Source organism: Pleurodeles waltl, chromosome 9, assembly GCF_031143425.1.
Source record: "Pleurodeles waltl isolate 20211129_DDA chromosome 9, aPleWal1.hap1.20221129, whole genome shotgun sequence".
Taxonomy (NCBI): domain Eukaryota; kingdom Metazoa; phylum Chordata; class Amphibia; order Caudata; family Salamandridae; genus Pleurodeles; species Pleurodeles waltl.
The window spans coordinates 166,925,060-166,951,692 of NC_090448.1; the positions used below are offsets into that span (position 1 = coordinate 166,925,060).

The 26,633-nt window shown below is 41.7% G+C and overlaps 1 protein-coding gene and 1 long non-coding RNA gene across 2 annotated transcripts in view; one reads left to right on the forward strand and one right to left on the reverse strand.

Annotated features, from left to right (window-relative positions):
* ADAMTS9 (ADAM metallopeptidase with thrombospondin type 1 motif 9) overlaps nt 1-26,633 on the forward strand; it is a 704,469-nt gene that overhangs the window by 482,069 nt on the left and 195,767 nt on the right. Inside the window, exon 29 of the mRNA XM_069206502.1 lies at nt 24,417-24,584. Within this exon, the coding sequence (XP_069062603.1) occupies nt 24,417-24,584 (168 nt within the window). The remainder of the gene's footprint in view (nt 1-24,416; nt 24,585-26,633) is intronic.
* Nucleotides 1-26,633, reverse strand: part of LOC138259062 (uncharacterized) — a 100,556-nt gene that overhangs the window by 45,588 nt on the left and 28,335 nt on the right. Inside the window, exon 3 of the long non-coding RNA XR_011198632.1 lies at nt 2,797-2,832. This is a non-coding gene — a long non-coding RNA (uncharacterized lncRNA). The remainder of the gene's footprint in view (nt 1-2,796; nt 2,833-26,633) is intronic.

The following is a 26,633-nucleotide window of genomic DNA, read 5'->3' on the forward strand; positions in this document are numbered from 1 at the left end:
GGAATATTACCGGGGCTGTTGTGCTGTATTCCGTTGCCGCCTTGTTCAGGATGATCGTGGCTGAGGAATAGGCTACAGCGGAGCAGTGCTTTACACATCTGCCATCTCTGCCATCTTGGCCAGGCCCCGCTCAGCCTCCTTCCAGTTAGTGACAGAAATGGGTGTGAAACCAATGGTGGTTCCCGGGCAGCCAAACATTTCTGAAAAGTAGAAAAAAATCAGAATTCAGCAAGGGGTCAGTTGTTTAGATCCTTCAAGGTTTCCCTACAGAAAGTAACAGCTGAAATAAAAAAATATTGACATTGAGTGGGGAAAAAACAGCCATTTCTGCCCACGTTTTCTTCTGTAACCTTTTCCAGCTATGGCAGATTTTTGAAAACAATATACCATTACGTCTGCTTGACTCTTCTGCTTGTGGGAATATATAGGTTTTGTAGGTTCATTAAGGACCCTAGGTACCCAGAGCCAATAAATGAGCTGCACATTGCAAAGGGCTGTCGTATACCGGGCATACAGCAATTCATTTGCTGGAATATAAAGAGTGAAAAATAGGTATCAAGGAAACCTTTGTATTTTCAACATGGGCACAAGATAAGGTATTGAGAAGCAGTGATTATTTGCACATCTCTGAATTTAGGGGTCCCCATGCTAGCATGTGAATTACAGAGCATTTCTCAAATAGACTTCTTTCTTACACACTGCCTTCCATTTGGAAGGAAAAAATGTAGAGAAAGACAAGGGGCAATAACACTTGTTCTTCTATTCTGTGTTCCCCTAAGTCTCCCGACAAAAATGGTACCTCACTTGTGTGGGTAGGCCTAGTGCCGGCAACAGGAAAGACCCTAAAAAGCAACATGGACACATCACATTTTTACATTGAAATCTGCCGAATTTTTAGGAAAGTGCCTAGCTGTGGATTTTGGCATCTAGGTCAGCCGGCACCTAAGGAAACCTAGCAAACATGTGCATTTTTTAAAATCAGACACCCAGGGGAATCCAGGATGGGGTGACTTGTGGGGCTCTCACCAGGTTCCGTTACCCAGAATCCCTTACAAACCTCAAAATTTGGCAAAAAAAACTACCTTTTCCTCACATTTCGATGGTGGAAACCTCTGAAATCTAAGGAGAGACACAAACTTCCTTCCACCCAGCATTCCCCCAAGTCTCCAAATGAAAATGGTACCTCACTTGTGTGGGTAGACCTTGTGCCCTGCAACATGAAATGCCCCAAAAAAAAAATGTGGACACATCACATTGTTCTAATGAAAACTGACCTGTTTTTTGCAAAGTGCCTAGCTGTGGATTTTGGCCTCCAGCTCATCCAGCACCTAGGCAAACCTACCAAACCTGTAAATTTCTGAAAACTAGACACCTAGGGAAATCCAGGATGGTGTGACTTGTGGGGCTCTTTCTTTTACCCAGAATCCTTTGCAAACATCAAAATGTGGCTAAAAAAACAAGTTTTTCTCACATTTCAGTGCTGCAAAGTTCTGGATTCTGAGGGGAGTCACAAAATGGAACCTTACTTGTGTAAATGTAGATTGGGTAGGCCTAGTGCCTGCATCAAGGGAGGGTTCAAAACCCAACATGGAAACATCAAAATTATCTATCCTAAAACTACCAGTTTTTGCAAGGGGAGGCACCTCAGTTTTTGGCCCTGGGCTCGGCAGCCATCTAGGGAATCCTACGAAACCCAGAAATTTCTGAAAAGTAGACACCTGGCAGAGTCCAAAGAGGTGTGGCTTGTGTGGATTCCCCAAATTTTGAATTGAATAAAAACTCTACTTTTCCTCGCATTTCTGTCATGCAAACTACAGGAATATGCAGGGATCCACAAAATTTCTACCACCCAGCGTTCAACTAGTCACGATAAAAGCGATACCCCACTGGTGTTTCCCTATATGGCCTCCAAGCCCAGGACCGAAAACGCAAGCGCTCACCTTACAAAACCAGGTTGTTTGTGATCGATAATTTTGATGTCTCCACGAATATAATTTGGGTCTTCCCTGTTGCGGCCCTGTGAGATGATGGGGTTACCCAAACCATGCGAGTCGTCCAGCAGGACTGCAACGTGGGTTGTGCACTAACCCCATTTTGAGCGTAAGGCCCCAAAATATCTTCAGCTCCACCAGAGAAGTGGGAGTCCACTGGCGTTCCCTAGAACGGGCCCCAGGGTGCCTCCATGCTCCCTCAGAAATTGTTTGGAACGCAAATTTATTTGCTGGACAATTTGCTGAAGAAAGTCAACATCCAAAAAGAGATGGACGTAGTCAATTGGCAAAAAGTTGGCTGTATCTACTGTACATCCAGCGTTGCCAGTAAAATGTGGAATTTGGGACTGAACTAAATTGGAGGGCTACCAAGAGAGCACTCTCTGTGCTTGCTGCCGCAAGCACCATCTCTCTGGTTTGGGCTAACTCACTGCTGTCCCGCTTCAGATACTGTGCTTGTGAAGGGACAGCACAACTATCCTCGTCTCTCTCAGAATAACTGGGAAAGGTGTCAACGGCTGGGACTCTGCCGACTGAAAAATCACTCCCAGATTCTGCTCCATTGTCCTCTCCCTCAGATGCCGTCTTAGTATCTGATGTTTCAGTCTCTGATCCTGCCTCAGAGCTGCCTGCCATAATCCAAGTTACAACTTCAGCAGCAGTCATCCAACAATATGAGATCTCTGCTTCTGGCTAAACTGTCCCTCTAAAACACTAGCCTACATAGGTGGCAGATATGGTGACAAGATAGCTAGTGGGTGTGTGTGTTTGTAATGTGTATGACAGTAAATGTCAGTGACCTTACCTTAGCTTCTTCCCTCTAGCAGGTTCTCTGAAGACACTGAAGAAAAAACAAAAAAGACACAATATTATTTCACCTTGCCACATACCCATCATCACAGCCTTTAGTGCAGGTGGCACCCAGTGCAACAAGCTTTTTCACCGCTCCCCCTCCCATGACCTCCTCCTTGGATTTCCTCACTGCCACACAGCAAAATTGCCCTTCATTTCTCCATAGCCCCCCTCGCACATACATTTGTTTTACAGCGCAGGTAACAGCTGGCTTTATTAATCCACTCTGCAATTCACATAAATAAATTACAGATCTGTTGTTTGCAGGAGGCATATAAACCTTCTGTGCTACTTTATGGCATCAAAACTGCCACTAGACAAAAGTCTGATCTCTTTCTCTAGCAGGAACATAATCACAGATTTATTTAGTTATTTTTATTGCTACCTAAATTATATATATATATATATATATATATATATATATATATATATATATATATATATATATATATATATAAAACCCATGCACATATATAGGGAGATAGGGTATCTCTCTCCATATGTATATATAACGATATAAAGGGATCACATTTATATGCGTATATGCGTGTGTGGTTTCCCTGGGGTCGATGTGAGCCTCCAGGAAAACAACATATGCAATGACAAAAGTAATCTATATATATGTATGTGTATGTATATATATATATATATATATATATATATATATATATATAAGATTTCTCGCCCTCTTTAGTCTCTCTCTCTCTATATGTATGTATATACATATATATTTTTTAATAGCTGTTTGATTTCTTTGGGGGATGATCGTGGCCCCCAGAGAAACCACATGTCAGGAAAACTATTGCTAGTGTTGTTAAGTTCTTCCCTCAGCAGAAATGATTCCCCTTTTCCTTGTACCCACGTTGGTTGCAGCGGCATTCTCACTTCCGGTGGCTCTTGTGGAGGCTGTAGTTAGAACTAGGTTCTTCAGATTTAACCACCACCCAAGTTGGTGTCTGCAAATCCTTGTGAGGTCAGCACTCTAGTGTTTCTACCTTAGTCTCATGCTGAAGCTTCCCTCCAGCTGTTTCTCTCTGGGAACCCTGCACTTCAACTGTCATCCTGAGGAGAATGAGCAGTATTCCTGAGGCGTTTAGTTTCATAGAGAATTCTTCCAGTTTTTAGTAATTAATTCTTTTTCTTGTTACGGTGTGCACACCAGCTATTTTTTCGCTTCTGGAGAAGCTGATTTTCTTCCTTCTTCCAACAACTGGCTGTCGGCTTTCTGAGGAGAATTCGTTTTGGCTTAACAGAACTTCAAGCAACTGCAATAAGGAATCCTTTTGTATGATTCCCAGACTTGCCTATATATATATATATATATATATATATATATATATATATATATATATATATATATATATATATGTATATATATATATATATATATATGTATATATATATATGTATATGTATATATATATATATTTATATATGTATATATATGTATATGTGTATATATATATATATATATATATATGTATATGTGTATATATATATGTATATATATGTATATGTATATATATATATATATGTATATATATATATATGTATATGTCTATATATATATGCAAAAAACAAAGGAGAACTCTGGGAAGTTCCCAATTTTAGGTGGAGAGCTGCTCTAGTAAGGAGCACCCTGCAACACCAGCGACACTCTAGATTTGCTCACCTCAAATGTATATATATATGTATATATATATATGTACCTATATATTTAAGAACTCTTTGCTTTGCAGACTTGTCGGTGTTAGAGACAAACCTCAGTGCTGAGACTTATTCCTAGAGACTGTGAATGAGAAAACTGAACTTTGAGAAGGAGTTTTCGTTTCGTGTAAAAGACGTTAGTAGTTTGTTTATTTGTGAAGCTTTGGACTGTTCCCCAGAGAACCTTGGAAACCTCCGACTCCTGGAGAAAAGGAGATATTAAGTTAACATTGTTCTCTTAGAGAGAGTCTAGTCTCTCAAAAGATCCAGGTTAGGAGAGTGATAGAAGTGGGTTAATGTGAATAGCTGAACAGTTGAATGCGCAGTAGGAATATACTTATCTATGCTCTTATCACTCGACTGCAGGTCCTTCCTCTAAAGAAATCCCAATAAGAAGAAAGGTGCAGCTTTTCAAAGTCAGTCACTGAATATCCTATCTTTAAGTGGGAAACACAGATAGTGACCTCGTCCAAGGCTACAGTTCCAGTGTGCCTTGGACGAGGTCACCTCGTCCAAGGCACAGGAACTGGGGGGAGCCTAGCGCCCCCCCCTGTGCACAAAGGCAGGGATGGAAGGGGAAGCCCTTCCCCTTCCACCCCGACCCACCCCCCCCAATCCCCCCTGTGACGTCAGCACGCGAGCGCGCGCTGATTAGTCACTGGGTCTCCCCCATCGCGCTGGAAGTTCTGCTTCCTGCGCGACTGAAAGAGAAATGCTCAGCATTTCTCCTTCAATCACGTGGGGGAGGCCCGGAGAGGCTTCAAAGGGAAGGAAATGTATTTCCTTCCGTTTGAAGTCTCTCCCAGGGTTTCAAAAGCTGGATTGCTTGCAATCCGGCTTTTGAAACCCCACTAGACACCAGGGATTTTTTTTTTTTGTTGGTTATGGACATAAGGGAGCGACCCCTTGGGCAAGGGTCGCTCCCAGGGGGGGCATTGTTTTGGGAAGGCCTTTACTGCCCCCCCTGGGGGCAGATAGGCCTGTTATTAGGCCGATCTGCCCCCAGGGGGGCAGAAGCCTGTAGGGCACCAGGGATCATGTTTTTTTTTTTCTTCTATTTGTTTTGTTTTTTGTTTTTTTTCGGTGGGGAGCGACCCCTTAGGCAAGGGTCGCTCCCCTAGGGGGCAAATTATATTTAGGCCATTTCTGTCCCCCTTGGGGGCAGATTGGCCTATTTTGATGAGGCCAATCTGCCCCCAAGGGGGGCAGGAACCACTAGACACCAGGGAGTTTTTTTTGTTTTCGTGAATTTCACGCAAGGGGAGCGACCCCTTAGACAAGGGTCGCTCCCCTCGTGGGGGGAATTATTTTAGGCCATTTCTGCCCCGCTGGGGGGTAGATCAGCCTATTTTGATTAGGCCGATCAACCCCCAAGGGGGGCAGAAACCACTACGCACCGGGGATTTTTTTTTTTGTTTTGTTTTTTGGTTTTACAGATGGGGAGCGACCCCTTGGACAAGGGTCGCTCCCCTGGAGGGGAAAATTGTATTTAGGCCATTTCTGCCCCCTTTGGGGGCAGATCAGCCATTTTTTGCTACGCCAATCTGCCCCCAAGGGGGGCAGAAACCACTAGGCGCCGGGGATTTTATTTTTGGCACCAATGTCACGCAGGGGGAGCGACCCCGTAGGAAAAGGTGGGGGTTGGTGGGCCAAATTTATTTTAGGCCATTTCAGTCCCCCCCGGGGGCAGAATCCTCTAGGCACCAGGGCAAATTTTTTTTTGTGTGTTTTTTTTGTGTGTTTTCGTTTTTTTAGAGATGGGGAACGACCCATTATGCAAGGGTCGCTCCCCTGGGGGGCAAATTGTATTTAGACCATTTCTGCCCCCCTTGGGGGCAGATCGGCCGATTTTAGGTCAATCTGCCCCCAAGGGGGCAGAAACCACTAGGCACCGGGGATTTTTTTTTTGGCGTCAATGTCATGCAGGGGGAGCGACCTCGTAGGCAAGGGTCGCTCCCAGGGTGGGGGTTGGGGGGGCAAATTTATTTTAGGCCATTTCTGCCCATTTGCCCCCAGGGGGGTCAGAAACCTCTAGACGCCAGGGCAAATTTTTTTTGTGTTTTTTTTTTTTGTTTGTTTTTTTTTAGATGGGGAGCGACCCATTAGGCAAGGGTCGCTCCCCTGGGGGGCAAATTGTATTTAGACCATTTCTGCCCCCCATGGGGGCAGATTGGCCAATTTTAGGTCAATCTGCCCCCAAGGGGGCAGAAACCACTAGGCACCGGGGATTTTTTTTTTGGCGCCAAGGGGAGCGACCCCGTAGGCAAGGGTCGCTCCGGGGCGGGGGGGATGGTTGGGGGGGAAATTTTTTATTTTAGGCCATTTCTGCCCCCCGTGGGGCCGGATGAGCTAGAGGCCAAAATCTACAGGTAGGCACTTTGCAAAAAACACTTCTGTTTTCTTTCAAAAACTGTGATGTGTCCACGTTGCGTTTTGGGGCATTTCCTGTTGCGGGCGCTAGGCCTACCCACATAAGTGAGGTATCATTTTTATCGGGAGACTTGGGGGAACGCTGGGTGGAAGGAAATTTGTGACTCCTCTCTGATTCCAGAACTTTCTGTCACCAAAATGTGAGGAAAATTTGTTTTTTTAGCCAGATTTTGAGGTTTGCAAAGGATTCTGGGTAACAAAACCTGGTCAGAGCCCCACAAGTCACCCCATCTTGGATTCCCCTAGGTCTCTAGTTTTCAAAAATGCATAGGTTTGGTAGGTTTCCTTAGGTGCCGGCTGAGCTAGAGGCCAAAATCTACAGGTAGGCACTTTGCAAAAAACATTTCTGTTTTCTTTCAAGAAATGTGATGTGTGCACGTTGTGGTTTGGGGCATTTCCTGTCGCGGGCGCTAGGCCTACCCACACAAGTGAGGTATCATTTTTATCGGGAGACTTGGGGGAACGCTGGGTGGAAGGAAATTTGTGGCTCCTCTGTGATTCCAAAACTTTCTGTCACCAAAATGTGAGGAAAATGTGTGTTTTTTAGCCACATTTTGAGGTTTGCAAAGGATTCTGGGTAACAGAACCTGGTCAGAGCCTCACAAGTCACCCCATCTTGGATTCCCCTAGGTCTCTAGTTTTCAAAAATGCATGGGTTTGGTAGGTTTCCCTAGGTGCCGGCTGAGCTAGAGGCCAAAATCTACAGGTAGGCACTTTGCAAAAAACACCTCTGTTTTCTTTAAAAAAATGTGAAGTGTGCACGTTGCGGTTTGGGGCATTTCCTGTCGCAGGCGCTAGGCCTACCCACACAAGTGAGGTATCATTTTTATCAGGAGACTTGGGGGAACGCTGGGTGGAAGGAAATTTGTGGCTCCTCTCTGATTCCAGAACTTTCTGTCGCCAAAATGTGAGGAAAAAGTGTTTTTTTAGCCAAATTTTGAGGTTTGCAAAGGATTCTGGCTAACAGAACCTGGTCAGAACCCCACAAGTCACCCCATCTGGGATTCCCCTAGGTCTCTAGTTTTCACAAATGCAAAGGTTTGGTAGGTTTCCCTAGGTGCCGGCTGAGCTAGAGGCCAAAATCTACAGGTAGGCACTTTGCAAAAAACACCTCTGTTTTCTTTAAAAAAAATTGATGTGTCCACGTTGTGTTTTGGGGCGTTTCCTGTCGCGGGCGCTAGGCATAGCCACACAAGTGAGGTACCATTTGTATCCGGAGACTTGGGGGAACATAGATTAGCAAAACAAGTGTTATTGCCTCTTGTCTTTCTCTACATTTTTTCCTTCCAAATATAAGAGAGTGTGTAAAAAAGACATCTATTTGAGAAATGCCCTGTAATTCACATGCTAGTATGTTCACCCCGGAATTCAGAGATGTGCAAATAACAACTGCTCCTCAACACCTTATCTTGTGCCCATTTTGGAAATACAAAGGTTTTCTTGATAGCTATTTTTGACTCTTTATATTTCAGCAAATGAATTGCTGTATACCCGGTATAGAATGAAAACGCACTGCAGGGTGCAGCTTATTTATTGGCTCTACGTACCTTGGGTTCTTGATGAACCTGCAAACCCTATATATCCCCGCAACGAGAGTAGTCCAGCAGACGTAACGGTATATTGCTTTCGAAAATCTGACATTGCAGGAAAAAGTTACAGAGTAAAACGTATAGAAAAAATGCTGTTTTTTTCATCTCAATTTCAATATTTTTCTTTTTCAGTTGTTATTTTCTGTAGGAAACCCTTGTAGGATCTACACAAATGACCCCTTGCTGAATTCAGAATCTTGTCTACTTTCCAGAAATGTTTAGGTTTCTGGGATCCAGCATTGGTTTCACGCCCATTTCTGTCACCGACTGGAAGGAGGCTGAAAGCACAAAAAATTGTAAAAATGTCAGTAAAATGCCAAATTTGTGTGGAAAAATTGGGTTTTCTGATTCAAGTCTGCTTGTTCCTGAAAGCTGGGAAGCTGGTGATTTTAGCACCGCAAACCCTTTGTTGATGCCATTTTCAGGGGAAAAAAACACAAGCCTTCTTCTGCAGCCACTTTTTCCCATTTAAAAAAAAAAAAAAGACATTTTCACTCTATTTTGGCTAATTTCTTGGCCTCCTTCAGGGGAACCCACAAAGTCTGGGTACCTCTAGAATCCCTAGGATGTTGGAAAAAAAGGACGCAAATTTGGCTTGGATAGCTTATGTGGACAAAAAGTTATGAGGGCCTAAGCACAAACTGCCCCAAATAGCCAAAAAAAGGCCTGGCACAGGAGGGGGAAAAGGCCTGGCAGCGAAGGGGTTAATTAGTAATCTTCTGATACCACACAACTCTAAAAAAAAAAAAAATATATATATATATATATATATATATATATATATCCCCCAGGGGGTCAGCCCTGCTCATGGGTGACCCCCTGTCAATTTCATTTTTTTTATTTATTGTTTCTTTTTTTTTAACCCCTGGGTTGGGGGGTATGATTGCCCCCAGGGGTAAACACACAAATAAAATTAAATAATCTGCCCAAGTTTTTTTTGTGTGGGCCTTTCCCATTTCTAAAGGGCAGACCCCCAAGTCAATAACCTTTTTTTTTTTTTTTTTTTAAACCCTGGTGTCTAGTGGGGTTTCCTGAGCATGGATCGCAGAGCGGCTGTGATCCATGCCCAGGAAACACTGTCAGAAGGCCTCGTTTGAAAGGGGAGAATCTCACCTTTCAAGCAAGGCTTTCCTGAAGGCTGGGAGGTGCTTTCGGGCCCGTTTTCCCCAACGGAGCAGAAAGCGCCCCTGTCTCCGCCTCCTGCTCTGGTTGGGAAAACAAACTGTGACATCACAGAGGGACGGGGGGAGACATGGAAGCTCTTCCGTGTCTCCCGATGGGGATTAAATTGAAAAAATATCCTCCCTGATGAACTGGACACACAACAAATTAATTTTGATATGAAAAATCAATATATACTTGATTGAAAAAGACCAGGAACACCCTCTGTAAAGTAAAACATTTTGGGATATTTTAAACTATAATGTGGATTGCATATTTCACGTACCTATAATTCAATTAGCTTATGTTTGACATAAGCCATTTTGTCCATCCTCAGTAGAATTTGTTACAAAGCACCATGGTGCCAAGGCCATTACAGTACTAACACGTTTCTTGTTATGTGTATTCGAAGTAAGAATTTAGGGCCAGATGTAGCAAGCAGTTTTGCCCATTCTGTGTCTATGGGAAAATGTGTTCGTACATATGGCCCTAAGTCCTTAAGTCATAGTTTATTATATTTCTACCACATACATCAAATACCTAATTGGTGTGCTGAATACTGGATAGTTTCAGTCTCCCAGCATCATTCAACACTTCTGAACAGTTCTCAACACGACCTGCTTGATAAACACTACACAGAAATCTACCAAATATCCCAAAGAGGTAGGTATCACCTTGATTAAAACAGCACACAATGTATCACTGTGCCAACAACAGCATACTTCTGTCTGCAGTACATGAAAGCCAGATATGCATTATAGAAGGATATCACCTTGTTTACTGCAGTAGTCTTAAACATGGCATACCAACAACACAGCCCAATAGGCTGTTCAATGGCTGTTAACGGCATTCAGTATTACTCATTAGTACCAATTACTTTGCTCACACATATATAGTAGCTAATTGACGGATCTACAGACTTAGAAATCAATCACAGCCCTCTGGAATTACCTGGAAAACTTAACTAGCTTTGTTACTCACAAATGACTGACATTCACAATTTCACTTAATAAAGGAATCCTCACATTCTTAGTACTGAGGCAGGAGGATTTCGCAGCATTCAAATAAGTGTCTTACAGATTACACACAAGCAGATCAACAGGAGGCACATTAACCCATTATATATATATATATATATATATATATATATATATATATATATATATATATATATATGTATTACCTAGTGGCAGTTGCCAGTAGGTAGTTATAGTTCGGACCTAGTTTATAGAAAGAATGTTTTTTGTTTTGCTAATAACTTTGGTGCCGTTTGAATCTTCACAAAAAGGGGGTCCCAAAGCACTTTTTCCCCATAAAACTTTCCATAGGGATTTTGAACTGCGATAGTGCCAAGTCTACTGGACGGAATTACACCACATTTGGCAGAAAGGTGGCTCTTGGCCCAGAAAGAGCCTTTATTTTATTTGGTGTAAATCTGTTCAGTAGTTTTTGAGAAATTAAAGAAAATCCAGATTTGTATATATAGGGACGCGAAGGATTTGTGACCCCTTCCTATCTCGTGCTGAGATCTGATTGGCTGTCAACACGTCTACAAGAAAGTGTTGGCAGGTATGTTGGGACTCAGCCTGAGTCAAGTCCCAGACAAAATGGAAATTAAAAAAAAAAAATGAACAAAGAAAAGGGGCCAGGGTACAGACACCCTGACCCCTTAGCCTCTTAGCTCGGGTGGTGGGTGCCAGACAGATGCCCCAGGGCTAAAAAGCATTTTTTTAAATTAACAGCAGGAGGCGCAGCAAATCTGCTGTAAATTTAAAAAGTGCAGATTCCCACGCTTCATCTTTTTTAAGCCCCCAGGCGAGCCAAGTCCCTGGGACATTGTTTATTTGTAAAAGGACTGCCACCTCCCAAGGGAGATGCAGAAAATATGTGCGGGCGTGCTGAGTGGCTCCCCCCCAGGGACCATCACATCCCTGGGGCTATGTGTTTTATTTGTGTGGGGGAGGTGTGGAGGACAACTAGCCACCGGGACTGACACCTCCACAGGGCTTTAAGCAACATTAATTCAGGGGGCCAAATGGCCCCCGACAGCTTCAGGGACCACTGCCGCCCAGGGCTATATTTAACTTGTGTGGGGGAGGCTTTTCAGCCTCCCCCACAGCCCCAGGGACTGTCACGTCCCTGGAGTTTTAAGCAACATTAATGTGGGGGGGCCTCCTACCCAGGGCTATATTTAGATTGTGGCAGCGGGAGCTGCATTGCCCACCTCGGCCCCAGGAACCACCTTCCCAGGGCTTTAAAAAATGAAAATTGTGGGGGGCACCCCCAACATCCCCAGGGACCACCACCTCTCTGGGGCTATATTAAAAATGGATGATAGGGGTTCAGTTTGGGAAACTCATAGCCCTGGGAACCAATAGCTCCCCGGGGGCATTGATCGTACATGGCCCCCCTCGAAGAACCACTGATTGCCCTAGGGACTGCCACCCCCTGCCCCCACAGCTGTTAGCTGTGGCTTGGCTGCAGCTTTGACAGCTGTAGCCAAGTCACAGCAAATGTAACTCCACTTTCTGACAGCGGGGCCTGTCAAACTGGTCCCGCTATCAGAAAGAGTGTTTCATCTGTCTTCCCTGCAGTCAGATATGCGTGCAGGGAAGGCAGGTGCAAACATTGCTATTAAAAGCATTTTCTTTCTTGCTGGAGCAATGTTGACTCGTGCAGGAGGTGGCTGGGACCAAAGGGAAAGCCTTGAGGCTCCCCCTGGAGTCCCAGATAGACCACAAAGGGCACAAAATAAAATAAAATAAAAATCAACAGGGACCTCAGGGGAGGCCTTGAGGCTACCCCTGCGGTCCCAGATATACTGTAAAGGGCACAATTGAAAAAAAAGCATTGGCCTAATAGTTAAGGCGGCCTCAGACCCTCATGTGGAGAGTTGAGGGTTCTAGTCCAGGTATGCCTGTGGCTATTTCCCTACTTAAATGTTTTTAACTTCTCTCACTCTTTTTAATTGACAAAAACATTTTTCTTTTCAATTTGTCACGAAATATCTCATTCTAAGTGGATCATTAATTAAAGCCTAAAAAACTCTTTATCACTCTCCCTCTCTTTCTCTCTCTCAATTTCTCTTTTTCAACCTCTTTTTCCCACACACACACACACTCAGACCCTAACGCACCTACTCACATACCCACTCAGACACTCACACAAACACTGACAGACCCACGCAGAACCTAGTACACAAACTCACAGCCCCACTCAGACCCACCCATACCCACTCACAGACCCACTCAAACACTCACGCACATGCTCACAGAACTCACTCAGACTCTCACACTCCCACTGAAACCCTCATTCACCCACTCACAGAGCCAAGTAGACACTGACACACCCATTCTCACCCCCTGATACACCCTCTTGCGCCTATTCTTACACCCAGAGAGGTAGGCTGCGGCCAGCTTCCGACGTGGACAGCCAAAGGGCTGTGGGCAGAGTTGGATTGGGTGGATTCGGTTGTTAGGGGGGTTGGCAGAAGGGACTGACTGCAGGCAAGGCCTTGCGGGCTAATCCTGGTTCTCACAGGCAAAGGCCGCGCACGGTGAAAGGTTGGGTGCTTATAGGAGGTTGGATTAACACATTGTAATGAAAATTAATATACGTTAAAAAACAGAAATTCACTGAATAAACTAAACGTTACATAGTTAGGAAACAGAATTTTAAAAAACATAGAAAATCACTTAAAAAAACAAAAGATACAGGGATGTTCTATTTAGGCTCACAGTTTAAACATACAAAACCATAGAAATTCATCTATTATAGTTAGAATTATCTCAAGTAAGTATAACTCATGCCCTAAGGTAACTATAACTTGCGCCCTCACCATGCACTGCTAATTACACCACAAATTACAGCACGCATGACATCGTTGATAACATCACGGATAATATCAATGTAATACTTGCATAAAATTTTTTATGAAAGAACTAGGCATGGCGGTGGCGCAAGTTATAGTTACCTTAGGGCACGAGTTACACATTTGCTGCATACACATAGTCAATAAAAGACACACACTGTCAATAATGAGATACATGCCAATCTAGAAAAGTAACACATATTTTTATATATTTTCTAACACTAAGAACTTTGTTCTTGGGTAAGTACATTTTAAGTTAGCAGTTTTAAAGTATACAGCAAATACACTTGCATTGGCTTTAATGCTGTAATGTTATCCTATAGGAAAAGAAGCATATACTTCATACGGTTACTTAGCAACAGCTTATAGGACTGTTCTTCCAAAGTTAAGGTAAGTATGGGTCAAAGTCCAAGGCAGCACCAATAAGTCACCTGGGTCAGCCCTGTGGCATCCGGTGCAGAGGTGCTTTTCAGCTTTAGCTGCCCTAATGTTATCCTATGGGAAAGAAACATATACTGCATATCAGTACTTGGGAGCGACTTACAGGACTGTTCTTCAGGACTCAAGGTAAGTATAGGGCAAGGTCCAAGACAGGACCAACAGTCTCCTTGGTCAGCAAAGTTAGGTTCAGAGGTGGTTTTACATATCGGGTGCCCCGTTAAAGTCAATGGAGAACATTCTGATTGAAAAGATGCTGAAAGCAGGGACTGGTGGGGGCCTCAGGCTGTGCAAACCCACAGGTGGGCTCAGCTCTTGAGGGTCTCTGGGTGCAAGGGTTACGGTCGGTTCTCCTCGACTATGGATGTGGGGCTCAGGTGCAGAGGTCTTTGGTCCAGCGAATCGAGGTGGTCAGAGGCACTTGGTTTTTGGTGCCTGCAAGATGCAGGGAAGTAGCTCTGCTACTCCACAGGAGATGCTAGCTGTTGGGTGAGGTACTGGCATTCCTCCCAGGCTTTTGGAGGTTGCACAGTGGCAGGACGAGTCATCACAGTTGTCGGGAGCAGCAGACAGGCCGGTAGGTTTGGCACCAAGTCAGTCGCAGGTTCCTGGTGTCAGGGTGACACCTAAATAAAAACTTTAGGGGTGTTAAGGGGAGTGAAGGTTAGTAGCCAATGGGCTATGTACCCACATGGTCACTACACCCTCTAAATGACCACTTCCTGTTGGGAGTGTGCATAACCCTGTTTCAGAGTTCCTAATTCCACCACACACAAGATGGTGGAATTTTTTCTTTTGTCTTAACTTCATTTAGGCCTGCATATTAAAGGAGGTGTGCTCTTTGAAGCTCCTGTCCTTGACATGCTAATTTACTAGCTTGTCTGGTGAAGGAGGTGTAAATGCCTCCTGTCACATCAGGCATTGTTTCTGACCTCAGAGAGTAGAGCTCTCACCTCCTAAGGGGTCAGAAACTCATCTGTGGTGGCAGCCTGGCAAGGACCAGTCAGCCAGCGCACTAGAGGGCTAGTAGGTTTCGGGGCGTACCTCTGAGGTACCCCCTGGGTTCAGGTATTCCTAAATCCAACACTGGAATCAGAGTGGGTTTACTATTATGAGGTGATTGATACCAGGCACCATAGGTTTCAGTGAAGCCATTATGTAGCTGGGAAACTCTTTTGACCAGTGTCGGGTACATACCTTAAGATGGCTTCCCAGCTCAATTGTAATATCTAGCAATGGAACCAGACATTGTAGGGCCATACCTGCTCATGCAGTTATGTCTACGCGTGCTATAATGCACCATGCCTTAGGGTTCCAAGGCCTGCTGTGGAGGTGTCTTACATATAGCCAATGCAGTGTCTTTGGCATGGTACACAGTGGTGTGCCATGTTGTGTTTTCAATCACGGTTTGCACCATGTCACGCAGCCTCCAATGGCAGTCTTTATGGAATTTGTGTGTGGGTCTCTTAGGGTGGCATTAGATGCTGGAGCCCTTAAGGACCCTCTTTAGTACTTATGCCCTAGATACCAGGGGTACCAATTACTAGGGACTTACAGGGATACTAAAGTCCATGTCAATTGGGTTACAATTGGCCATCAAATAGTTTTAAGGAAAGAACACTGGCACTTAGGTCTGTTTAGCAGGCCTCAGTCAGACTATCAGTTCGAAAACCAGCATATAGTAGCTATATAGGGGGCAAAACTGGGGGGGAATTCTGCAAAGAAGTACACTTTCCTACAATATAATTTTCTCATTTTGTACCTTGAGAGTCACCAGGTGACAACTGGCATTAGCACATTAACAATGAACGCTGTGTGCTACACTGATATTGTTCCCATCTTCTTGGACCAAGCTCTCCCACTCTGTATTCCATGTATTCCTATTAATCCCCATTCCATTGTATCAATCTGTGTTTGTGAATGCTGAAATGTGTCTCCCATAAGACAGTATAGACATTTTCCTGCAGTATTACCTTTTGCAAAGAGAGCCACCGTCCTTCCTTTTTCACCCTAAAAATATGTCTCTGTTGCTCCTGCCAAGTACTAACACTCCTGAAGCTGGAATCCCAAAGTCATAATTAGACCTTATCCTTATGTTACTGTGAGGCATGAATGTTAAGCGTTCAGGTCAATTAGTCCCTGCTGCTCTCTCCATGTGATGGTAGTGCTGATAGCACATCTTCACTAGTTGAATCAAACTCTGTTCTCTTCTTGAAACCACAGAAAGAGTTAGAACCAAAGATTATTGACTTTATTATGTTTGGGGTGCACTGCCCTTGTCTCTGACACAGCACACATTTCTCTCAGTGTGCGTGTTGCTGACGTGGATAGTGTGCCTCTTGACAGTTCCTTTCCCTCTGAGCCGTGTGTAATACAGCATGGGCGCAGAGACAAACAGTTTATTTGTTAGGGAGCATGCCCTCATGCAAATGACTGCACACACACACACTTGCGTTCGCACCTGCACTGCATGAGCGCTGGTGCAAGCTTTATGATAGATAGGACAGCGCAAGCATCTGTAGCCCCTTCACTAATGTCATGGCGCCCAGGAGGCGTAGAAAGTCGGTGCACATGACTGTTACATCCCCGGGGCATTTCGAATAAAATGACCCCTGGAGTATCAAATGAAGATTGTGTGCTACATAAATGCCAATAAAATACAACAACATAACATGCACCCCATAGGCTTTTTCCTAGCATGTTAAAATTGATGTTGTTTTACAATCAGTGTAGTAAAAACGAATTATGAAGAAGACGAGCTATTCATTTCCAGAAAGTATCATCTTTGGTTGTTACTGGCAATCAAATTCCAAGGGACTATAATTAGAAGTGGGTTCTAGCCTAGGTATTATTAATTTTCCCATGATGTCACCCATGACCATTACTTACCTTGTCATTTAATGCTTTTTCACAATATATTTGCCATACAATAATTTCCTTTAAACAACCTCATAATAAATACATGTTAATATGATGTGTTCTGAATTTTAATTATCTTTTTTTCTTAAACTAAGCCTAACCACCACCAGGGTTCTTATTCACAACAAACAAGAATGTAAGGACGGGTGCAGATCTACGTCTTTGCCTGAACACCACTTTATGGTTTATTTTCCTATTCACAAAGGTTCCCAGAAGTATGCACCAGATGCATGTTCCCAAGTACTCCTTTGGGGATGTGAAGGGGCATATTCCTTGGGCTCCTATTCCTGCTGCATATTTTCAACAGAGAGGGAATGCAGACCACTAAGCAAATGCACCTTTTTTTACTTTTTTTTCTCTGGGGTAAACATTTTCCCCTAGGCAGAAAGCCCCTCCGCTACTCCTCAACCATATCTGAGGGTGACATCTTTCCCTTCCAAACCTAGAAGTGACTAGGTGACTAGACTTACTTCATGGCAATTGCTGAAGTAGTAATTGGTCTGAATTCAGTTTGGGAATGCTCACAAACTGCACATTTGTGAGTGTTCACATACCTTTGAGGTTAACCATTGCTTGTAACACCCACTTTACAACACTTGAGTGAGACTTACTCCTGACATTTCTCCACACATCTCTGGAATCCTTTTGTGAATGCCTGTCAGGCTTAAATGAGGTCATTTCGACCAAAACCATGCATATATGGCTGAAAATAGCCCTGTGAATAGAGACCAAATGCTGGCTTTTGTTCAGTTGGTATGTATGTGAAAATAGCTCCCACAGTAAATTTGTGTTCAAGAATATTTAGTTGAAGAGGGTACAGGTAATAATCTTGTGTTGAACATTATTCTCTATTTAACTGTTTGTGGGGTTATTAAGTATTATACCTGACCTGTCACGTTCATACGTTAACTGGGAACACTTTTGCAACCTGCCCTTGTGCTCCTCTCTTTACTTGGGGAAGCTCCATGCACACTTCACTCCTTCACATCGTTTTACAGGGACAGTAAACCCCCTGCATTTTGCCTGTGCTCTACTGCCGTTTCACTGAAGGATTCATCTTCATGGCTCCAATCTGTGAGGTCACATCTAACAGGCTTTTAATCACTAGTTTCTTCCCAGCATGCCACTTTTATGTTTATGACTCTCCTCATTGCCTGGCAGACACTTTAACACTAAATAGTTGTACTTCTTTAGTCAACACTGGCTTTTACTTATTCAACAGGAAAACATAGGTTGTGATTGTTCTTGATACAGGCCAATGTATAACCTGTATCCTTTCAGCTCTGTTTGTTGATGATCTTTTTGCAAAGACCTCAAGTAAGCTACACTATTATATTATCGACTATTTGTCGTTTTGCATAATACAATAATATGGTTGAGTGCTCCTCAGAAAATGCAACACTGCTACCACGATTTCTAATAGAATAAAGGTAAGAGACTGTTTAAAGGAGTGCAATGGAGAAAAAACAGATTTACTTTGGCATTAACTTGAGGCACTAGAGTGATTTGTCCATTTGAGGGCTACACCCAGATTTGTACCTGATCTTATAAAACAATCATTGCCTGGAACAAAATAGGCAGTTATAAAATAATTAGAAGGGGTTTATATACTAAAAACAAAATCACTTTCAACAGTGTGATAGTCAATTGGAGACAAAAACCTATTATTCAACCTTTAAATATTATACTGGGGCAATTTAGAACCAACCATGATAAATAGCTGAATATCAGCAGCAGATGTATAAAAAACCAACCTTGAGTGTTAGTTTAATTGTAATAAAGACCAGATCTATGTTAAATACAATGGTCGATGAGCAGGTGTTATCTCTAACACAAATCATTTGTGGCATCAGATAATTGATTCACGAAGGTCCATCATATAAAAGGCCACATGAAGGTGTAAAAGCACCAACATAAATATCTTATTAGGATTTGTGATTTAAACAAATTATTCAATACTTCAAATAGGGTTAAGGTCTTATGAAAATCACATTGATTGAATTTTTAATTTTACCACTGTTTCTGGGGTGAGTATTGTAGATATGCTGCCCAGGTAATTTGATTAATGAGGGTACTGGACCTGATTCACAACACAAAAGAGTAAATCTGCACCAGAGAAAAGATGCTAATTTACTGCTTTCAGAAATTCACACAATTTCCAGGGTGAAAAGGGTTGGATCATAGTTTGTGAATTATTTCAAAATCTCAAGTTGATGTTCACAATCTATCAAAACAAATGACACCTTGTTCTACTCATTCCTCACCCTTTGAATGGGATTTACTACACAACTTTCCCCACACCCATTAAGGAACAATCTCTGGGGGTAATATTGTTTATGCCTGTTAAAAATCCTTCCTTGAATTCCACAAATGTAGACAGAGAGCCATTTTCACACATAAATATGTTTACTGCCTAAGGTGGCTACATGGATCAGGCCCATTGACCTAAACTTGGAACTGGCAAGTAGACTTTGATTTCTTGATATTCTGATGCAAAAAAGGTACTACCTTATGAAATCGTATTTACTATGGAAGGATTGTCCTCCAGTTGTGTTTCCACTGCCTATTCTTTCATCTAGGCACCAGAATACAAACCATGCGGTAAAGAAGCTTTACGCCATACAGAATGTTAGTATATGACACATTAACATATTGTTTCAAAGAGGAATCTAAATCGGTATGCAAAGTTTCACAATTGTTGGCTTACCAGCTATGGATAGATTTATGCAATGGGGTTTGCGAGACCTATGCTGGAAACTGTTTAATATTAAAAGTATTTGGTGGGTGTGGGGCAAAGAAATATCTTTGTAAAGACTTCCTTTGTTTTCAAGGTGGAATATAGGCTTTGCCCATTAAGCTAATGTCCATCATGTGTACAACCAAAGCGGATATTTTATTCCTGATAACTTCTTTAAGGGCTACCCTATATCTTCATAAGTAATTATATGCACATCCTTCAAATATAGGCACTCAAGCTCCGATGTAGACTTTAGAATGAAGAGGCAATAACCTCTGCTCACCAAACACTTTCCTTCATGCTCCAATTAGAACAATTTGCAGTCTGGGACCAAGTTGAGGATCCCTTCACCCTGGTGTTAGAGTCTACTCTTCTGCACCTGCTCTGAGCTACGAAGCTCACTAAGTATGGGTGACTGCTGCTTGATTCTTATATCTTATATCGTCAGCCACAGGCAAAGGATGACAAAGGGGTGATGGTGAGGTCCATCTGCTGAGAGATGGCATTAGTGTAACTTAGGACAGCATTATTTTGAACTTCATTGAGATACAAAAACATGTACTTGTTCTCAAAGTCTGTCCAGTTACCTTACTCATCTTTATTTTGTGCCTTTATTTCCAGGAGCCAAAGCTAAAAAATCATGAAGCTCAAGCAGCCAATGAAGGGCTTATGGCTGCTGCTAAGTATGATAACAATGTTAAATACATTTCAGAGTGCACAGCTTAATGATTTAAACCCAGTCTCCTTAAAACTAGATGAGTAGAGTTTCTATTATAAATGCAGCCAGTGAGAATAAAATACCACAACCACTTTCTCAATAACACAGAAAGTTAATTGCACCTCCCATATGAGATTACATCTACACCTATCAGAGCATGCAGCCACAAGTCACTGTGTAAGTAAAGTTAGATGCTGGCAGGTGTGGGCCCCTGACGCCTAGAGTGTAAGCTCAAATACTGCACTAGACCTAACATTTTAATATGCCAAGGAGAGGTAACTGAGAAGACTCAAAAAGGTGTTTATACGATTAAGCTGAAGGGAGTGGCAAAACATCCAGAGATTTACAGCAGTAAAGTGATTGTAAAAGGTGTCATATATAGTGGGGTTGTTAGAAGGAAGGTATTTAGTTAGGAATCATTGGTAGAGCAGTGGTAACAAAAGCCAAAAGAGGCTGTAATATTTTAAAGGGGGTGTTGCATAGATGCAGGAATGTAAGGGACTCAAGACTAAGCCCTGAAGAATTCTGCACTAAAGAGTAGAAGTGTTTTGTCAAGAACTCTGAAAAGCAATGGTGTCAGGTTTAGGAAGAAATTAAGGACCATACTGATGCCAAAGGAAATATAATGAAAGAGTGCTAGGAAACAACAATTGATCTAATGTGGTAATGAAGGAAATGTTGAGGTGGTAGGAAATGAGAGAAGGGCCCTCTCAGTAAAGTGAACTGAGTGAGACTTCAAATGAGAGGGGGAAGGAAAAAGGGAAACAAGGTAGATGGAGAGTTGAGATTGAATTAGACATTTAAGCATTTAATGAGTTAATAAAGAAAGGGGAGAAGAGATAGAAAGAAAGTTAGGTGAGATATGCAAATCAATGGAAGCCTTTTGAAAGAGTTAGCGAGAGAGTCACTTAGAAAAGAAAGGATAAACAATAAGAGTAAGTGATTGAAAGAAGGGTAAAGCAGACGAATATGCTATGGCAATATTGTGTCACACCGGGCAGATGTTGAGTTGTTGTTACACTGAACAAGCACATTAAAAAGACCATTCCATAGACCATGGATGGTGAGGAATACAAGCTAAGTTTCAGAGGCAAGGAAGAAGTAGAGTGGTGGCAGTGTTGGGTGCAAGACTCTAAAAGCTCTTTTGCATAGACAAGGGAGATACAAAGAGAGAAAACAAAGCAAACAGTGGCCTTTTCTGCATTAAATAGTTGACAATTTTAGTTCCAGAAAGGGAATACCAATGGAGATATCTGGGGAGAGAAAGGAGAGGTGAGCAGTAGATTGAAAATAGAATGCAAGTGGTTAGGCCCAAATGGAGGGTCACAGTTTGATATGAGTGGCTTAGATCAGTAAAAGATGTTATAGAGGAAACCTGAGAAAGCTATTTTGACATTCCCAAGTGAATAAGGACTGTGACGGCCAAAGGCAAAAAGGTTAATTGACAAGAGCAACAGCACCTGCTCACCTCAAGGCTTGGCAAAGAAGGGGAGTTGTGGAAATGTGTGTGGTAACAATATTCAAAAGAAGTGGAGGGAAGGGAAAAAGAAAGGAAATTAGCCATCAAACGTGTCAAACAAAGGAGCTATTGGTAGGATGGCTCATCACTGTACCTGTGATAATTATATGAGCACAGTTGGCCCTAATCCCAATTTTGTTGCTATATGTTTACTACTCAACTGTAGTGGGCTCATTGACACAAATTTATTGATTAGCTTTTTTAACCTTTAGGGTACTCATACAGTTTGAATTCACTGCTCTTCATTGTTCTTCCAGACTCAGTCACTATACTACCATTTAAATAAATCTCAAAGTGTCATTCCATTTGGTTTTCTGCATGAGTGGGGAGTTTTTCAAGGTGCAATTTGCATGCCACGTGGTGGAAAACATATCCAGTCAAACAGTATAAAGTGAAAAGACCACGTTATAATAAGAAACCTTAATATAAATAAGTGTTTCATTCTATTAAAGACCAGAGAACAACTGCAATTTATGCAAGTAATTTATCGGACCCACTTTCCATATCAGTAACAGGTATGTAAGGATTGTAAACAATAGGACAGCACCCTCAATCTTCGTTGCTTGTTATATATTAGTATTTGTCAGAGTTTACTTAGGTGGTTGTACTCTATAATTGATTTTGAATGTCTTCTGCTGAAATTGAGCAGTGCATATATGAAAATATGAAATAACTAAAAATAGCCACAGAGTTCTCTAATACATATCTTAGTACGGAAAGTAAGGAAGGATAGAGTTACCTTAGTTGCTGGTACATTGGGATACGTATCCACAATTGCAAGCCATCCCATAAGCACTGTCAAGTAAAGCTATAAAATTGAAACAGTGGTACACATACCTATTTTCAAACCATTCGAAGTTTTGCTTGCCTCATACAAATTAAGGATTGTTTGTCAAAAGAGTAGCGCCTCCAGTGGATTGTGAGTTATTGGGAAAAAACATACAAATAATGGTTTGACGTTTTTCTCTGAACTGTTTTGTTTTCTGTCCAATAGGCCAGGCTCCAGTGACAAGCAGGTCAAACTGGGAACTACTAACTATGCTTTCTTATTACAATTTTAACACACATTACAACAGACCACATTTGACTTCCCCATCAAAGATTTGCATAGGCCTGGCTCGATCTAGGAGAACTAAATGCCCTCCCTTGCAATCGTTTCCCCTGTCAGTTCTTTCGACCTACTGCCCTCCAACAACATACAGCAATAGAAGTAACAAGCCCTACCATTTAAAATTCCAACAATTTACAGAAAATTAGAAACTGTCCCTTGCAAATCTCTTGAAAGGTGTCAGGTTGTTAAATTCTATAAGAAATGATCGCCTTTGTTGAATACCATGTCTACCCAATTTTCAGGGCTGGTGCCATATCATGAAACAGCAGAGACCTCCCCTACAAGCCCAGCAAGTTCACCCCGGAGCTCAAAATACACAAACAAAAGTGCTGTGGCCACATAACATGGCTTCTAAATTCCACCCATTGCTTACCTTTATTCCCTTCTACTTTTCACATTTAGTGACAGGTCTTTAAAACAAATACACATGAAAAAGGCCACGGTATAAACCATATATGCATATTCGCAGAGTATAATATGCAATTATGTTCTGTTGATGAGGTAGGGGAATCGCCATTATAACTCAACTTACTTGTGATCCACTTTTCATGAGTTATGGCCCCTTCCCACTCTCAGTAGTGGTAATAAATTGCACATTACAATCGGTGCATCTGTATTTACACAGTATATACGCATGTATATTGTACATATGTTAGGACAGAGAGATATTTTTATTCAATGTTATGTTACTATATACATTTTGTTTTTCATGCACTATTTCTTATTTGTCTATATTTCCATTCACATTTAAACTTATACATATTTAAATAATGAACATGCAATATAGCCCATTTCCAACCAGAGATGCTGAGGAAAATCGCCTGCTTCTACAAATCAAACACCGAGTTTAAATGACAGGAGCACTGTTCCAGTCCCATTTAGTCCCTTTTCATCTCTGCAGGAGTGTAACAAAGAAGACAGTTACAATTCCACCCTGGTCAAGCCAAGTCTCAAGGCTCTTCTTCAACCTTCAGAAAGCTCGCCATGTTACACGCTCTGTCAAATAAATCTGCTAATTTCTAGAACAGAAAATCCAGTTCAATATCCCACGTGACGTACAAAGTTTATGGAGAAACAGAGCCAAATCAGGTGCATGGAAGTGAAGTTTAGACATTCCTTTTAAAAGTTCCTTGTAAAGATTTCTAAGTAGTACATCTCTTTTCTGTCTTGCTGTTACCGCTGTGATGATAACATTCAAATGAGTGTCTAATCTGATTTCCTGCACTCCCCGTTGAGGTGTGTAGAGGTTTTTTGTTTGAATCAGTCAATCTGAAAAATAACACGTTCTGCAAATAACAGAGCCACAAAAATGTTTAGTGGATAGGACTGTGATGTAATGTCAAGTAAACATGTGCATTGTTTTCAAATTGCAGTGTTCTGTTTCTTGTGGACGTGGAAATAAATCCCGCAGTGTCTATTGTGTTACCAAGGAAGGAGTGCAGGTGGAAAATGAATACTGCAAACACCTTGCAAAACCAAACGTACAAAGAAAGTGTCGAGGGGGAAGATGTCCAAAATGGAAAACTGGAGAGTGGGGGCAGGTGAGAGACACATTTTATTTTATGAGTTGAACAATATTTATTTCATTTGAATATGTATAGTTTTATAAACTGAGATGCTCTGACTTCGTTTAGGGAAGTGACTGCAGTCTAGGTTCAGGATACATAAACATTTAAGAGATTTTAAAAGTTTAACTCTCAGCACATTAAATACAAAGTTAAGTAATATTTTTTAAGATAATTCAATCTTTGGAATTTGAACAATGTGGTATCAAATAGTGCGCCCTCATTAATGTAGTGTAAGTTCTTAAAACATTTTTGGAGTGCAAGCCAACACGCCCTATTCGTGGAGCCATGAAAATAACAATAAATCCGGTGGAGGATATGGAATGTTGCCGGATTAAAAATGGCTTTTAGGAGAGCAAGGCGTATATAATATAATGTTATGTTCATTCTAGGATTGGCCTATATGTAGAGTTTGGTGACCACCCACACATCTGTGGCTGTTTACACACTTATATATGGTGAATTTGCACCCCTGAAAAATAATGTAGACATGTGCCCATTAATGGGCAGCGGAAAATCGGTTTTGAAGATGGGAACAGGGATGGAAAACTTCTAGAATTGATGGGAAGTAGGGAAAAGGTTTTCTGCCACAGTGAAAATAGTTTACATCGAAGAAACAAAAATGACTATCATCATCACAGCAGGTACATGTCTCATTGGAATATTTCAAAATACGATTAATTAGATTACTTTCACAGCATATGCATTCTCCAACTCCCTTCTGCTGCCACTCCATCAAAAGCTGTCTTTCAGAAAAATCACTAAAGGCTCATCTCTTTCTATCATCTCATGGAGCCTAAACCTATCCTTAATACTTTGTGCGCTTGATGACTTCCTCGTCTCCTTTGCTCCACTTCCCCCTGCTAACTAGCTTCCAGAGGCAACCACTCATGAAGAACTTCATTCTATAGGTAGTCCGAGTAAAATAAAATTAAAAATATGCAACAAGTTGTTGTCCTAGAACACATTCACGGCACAAGCAACACACCATTGTTGACAGAAAAGTTTAAAGAAGTCTTGGTAAATTGAAAATGAGCAAATTTGATATTAATCAAAATAAAGCAAATATATTTAACCTTATGTTGGAAAATACAATTCTATGTATAAACAAAAGCCAAATTTAGCCATAATATAGAAAATTTGTTATTTTAGATCCGAATACGTTGAGCATCACTGAGAAGCAGCAACATTTCTACAACCTTTGATTATGTATATTCATCAAAATACTTAAAGCTTGTTACTTTCCATTAAAATAGTGTATATGACGAGTTAACACAAAAAAAACCTGACAGGTCACATTTTAAATATATCCAATATTTGTTGATTCATTATCATTATTAAAATACAAATATTTCAGAAATTGTGCAGCAGCAGTAACAACATAAGTATCACCCAACAAGGCTCCTAGAGTGGCAATTGCACTAACATTATCCAACAAGACCCTGGTGTATATATTCCATACGTTTCAGGATAGGTAATAAAAAATCACTAGTTCTGCTTCATTACCAGTGGAAACCTGCTCTAGAGTCTTTATCAATAAAGAATGTCTACTGGTAGCCATGTACAAAAAGCTGTGATATTCGTGTGAAAAAGTAAAAACCCCGGCTCAGTAATATATCGACCATCTAATTTATTTGCTCAGTTGGTTACTCCCTTTAAGGTCTTCCTAACACCTTTGCTGTCTCTGACAAATTATATGACAGAGCAAAGTTCATGTCCTTTGGGATCAAATTAACCATATGCTGACCACAAAGCTCCAAAACACAAGGCATGAATGTGATTTACTTCCATACTTATGTGAAAAGAGAAAGTTTTTTTAGACCTTTTTCTGCAAACAATATTTATTTCCTAGAAGCTTACATAAAGGAATACAGGAATGCATCTCGCTAACCATAAAATATGCACCTGGAGCATCGATGAATCCAAACACTAATAATAAAACACTAAAACCCAGTAGAATTTACACCATGAGAAAAGATGATGGGTAAAAAGCACATTTTACGCATGTTCACATTTAGCAAAATA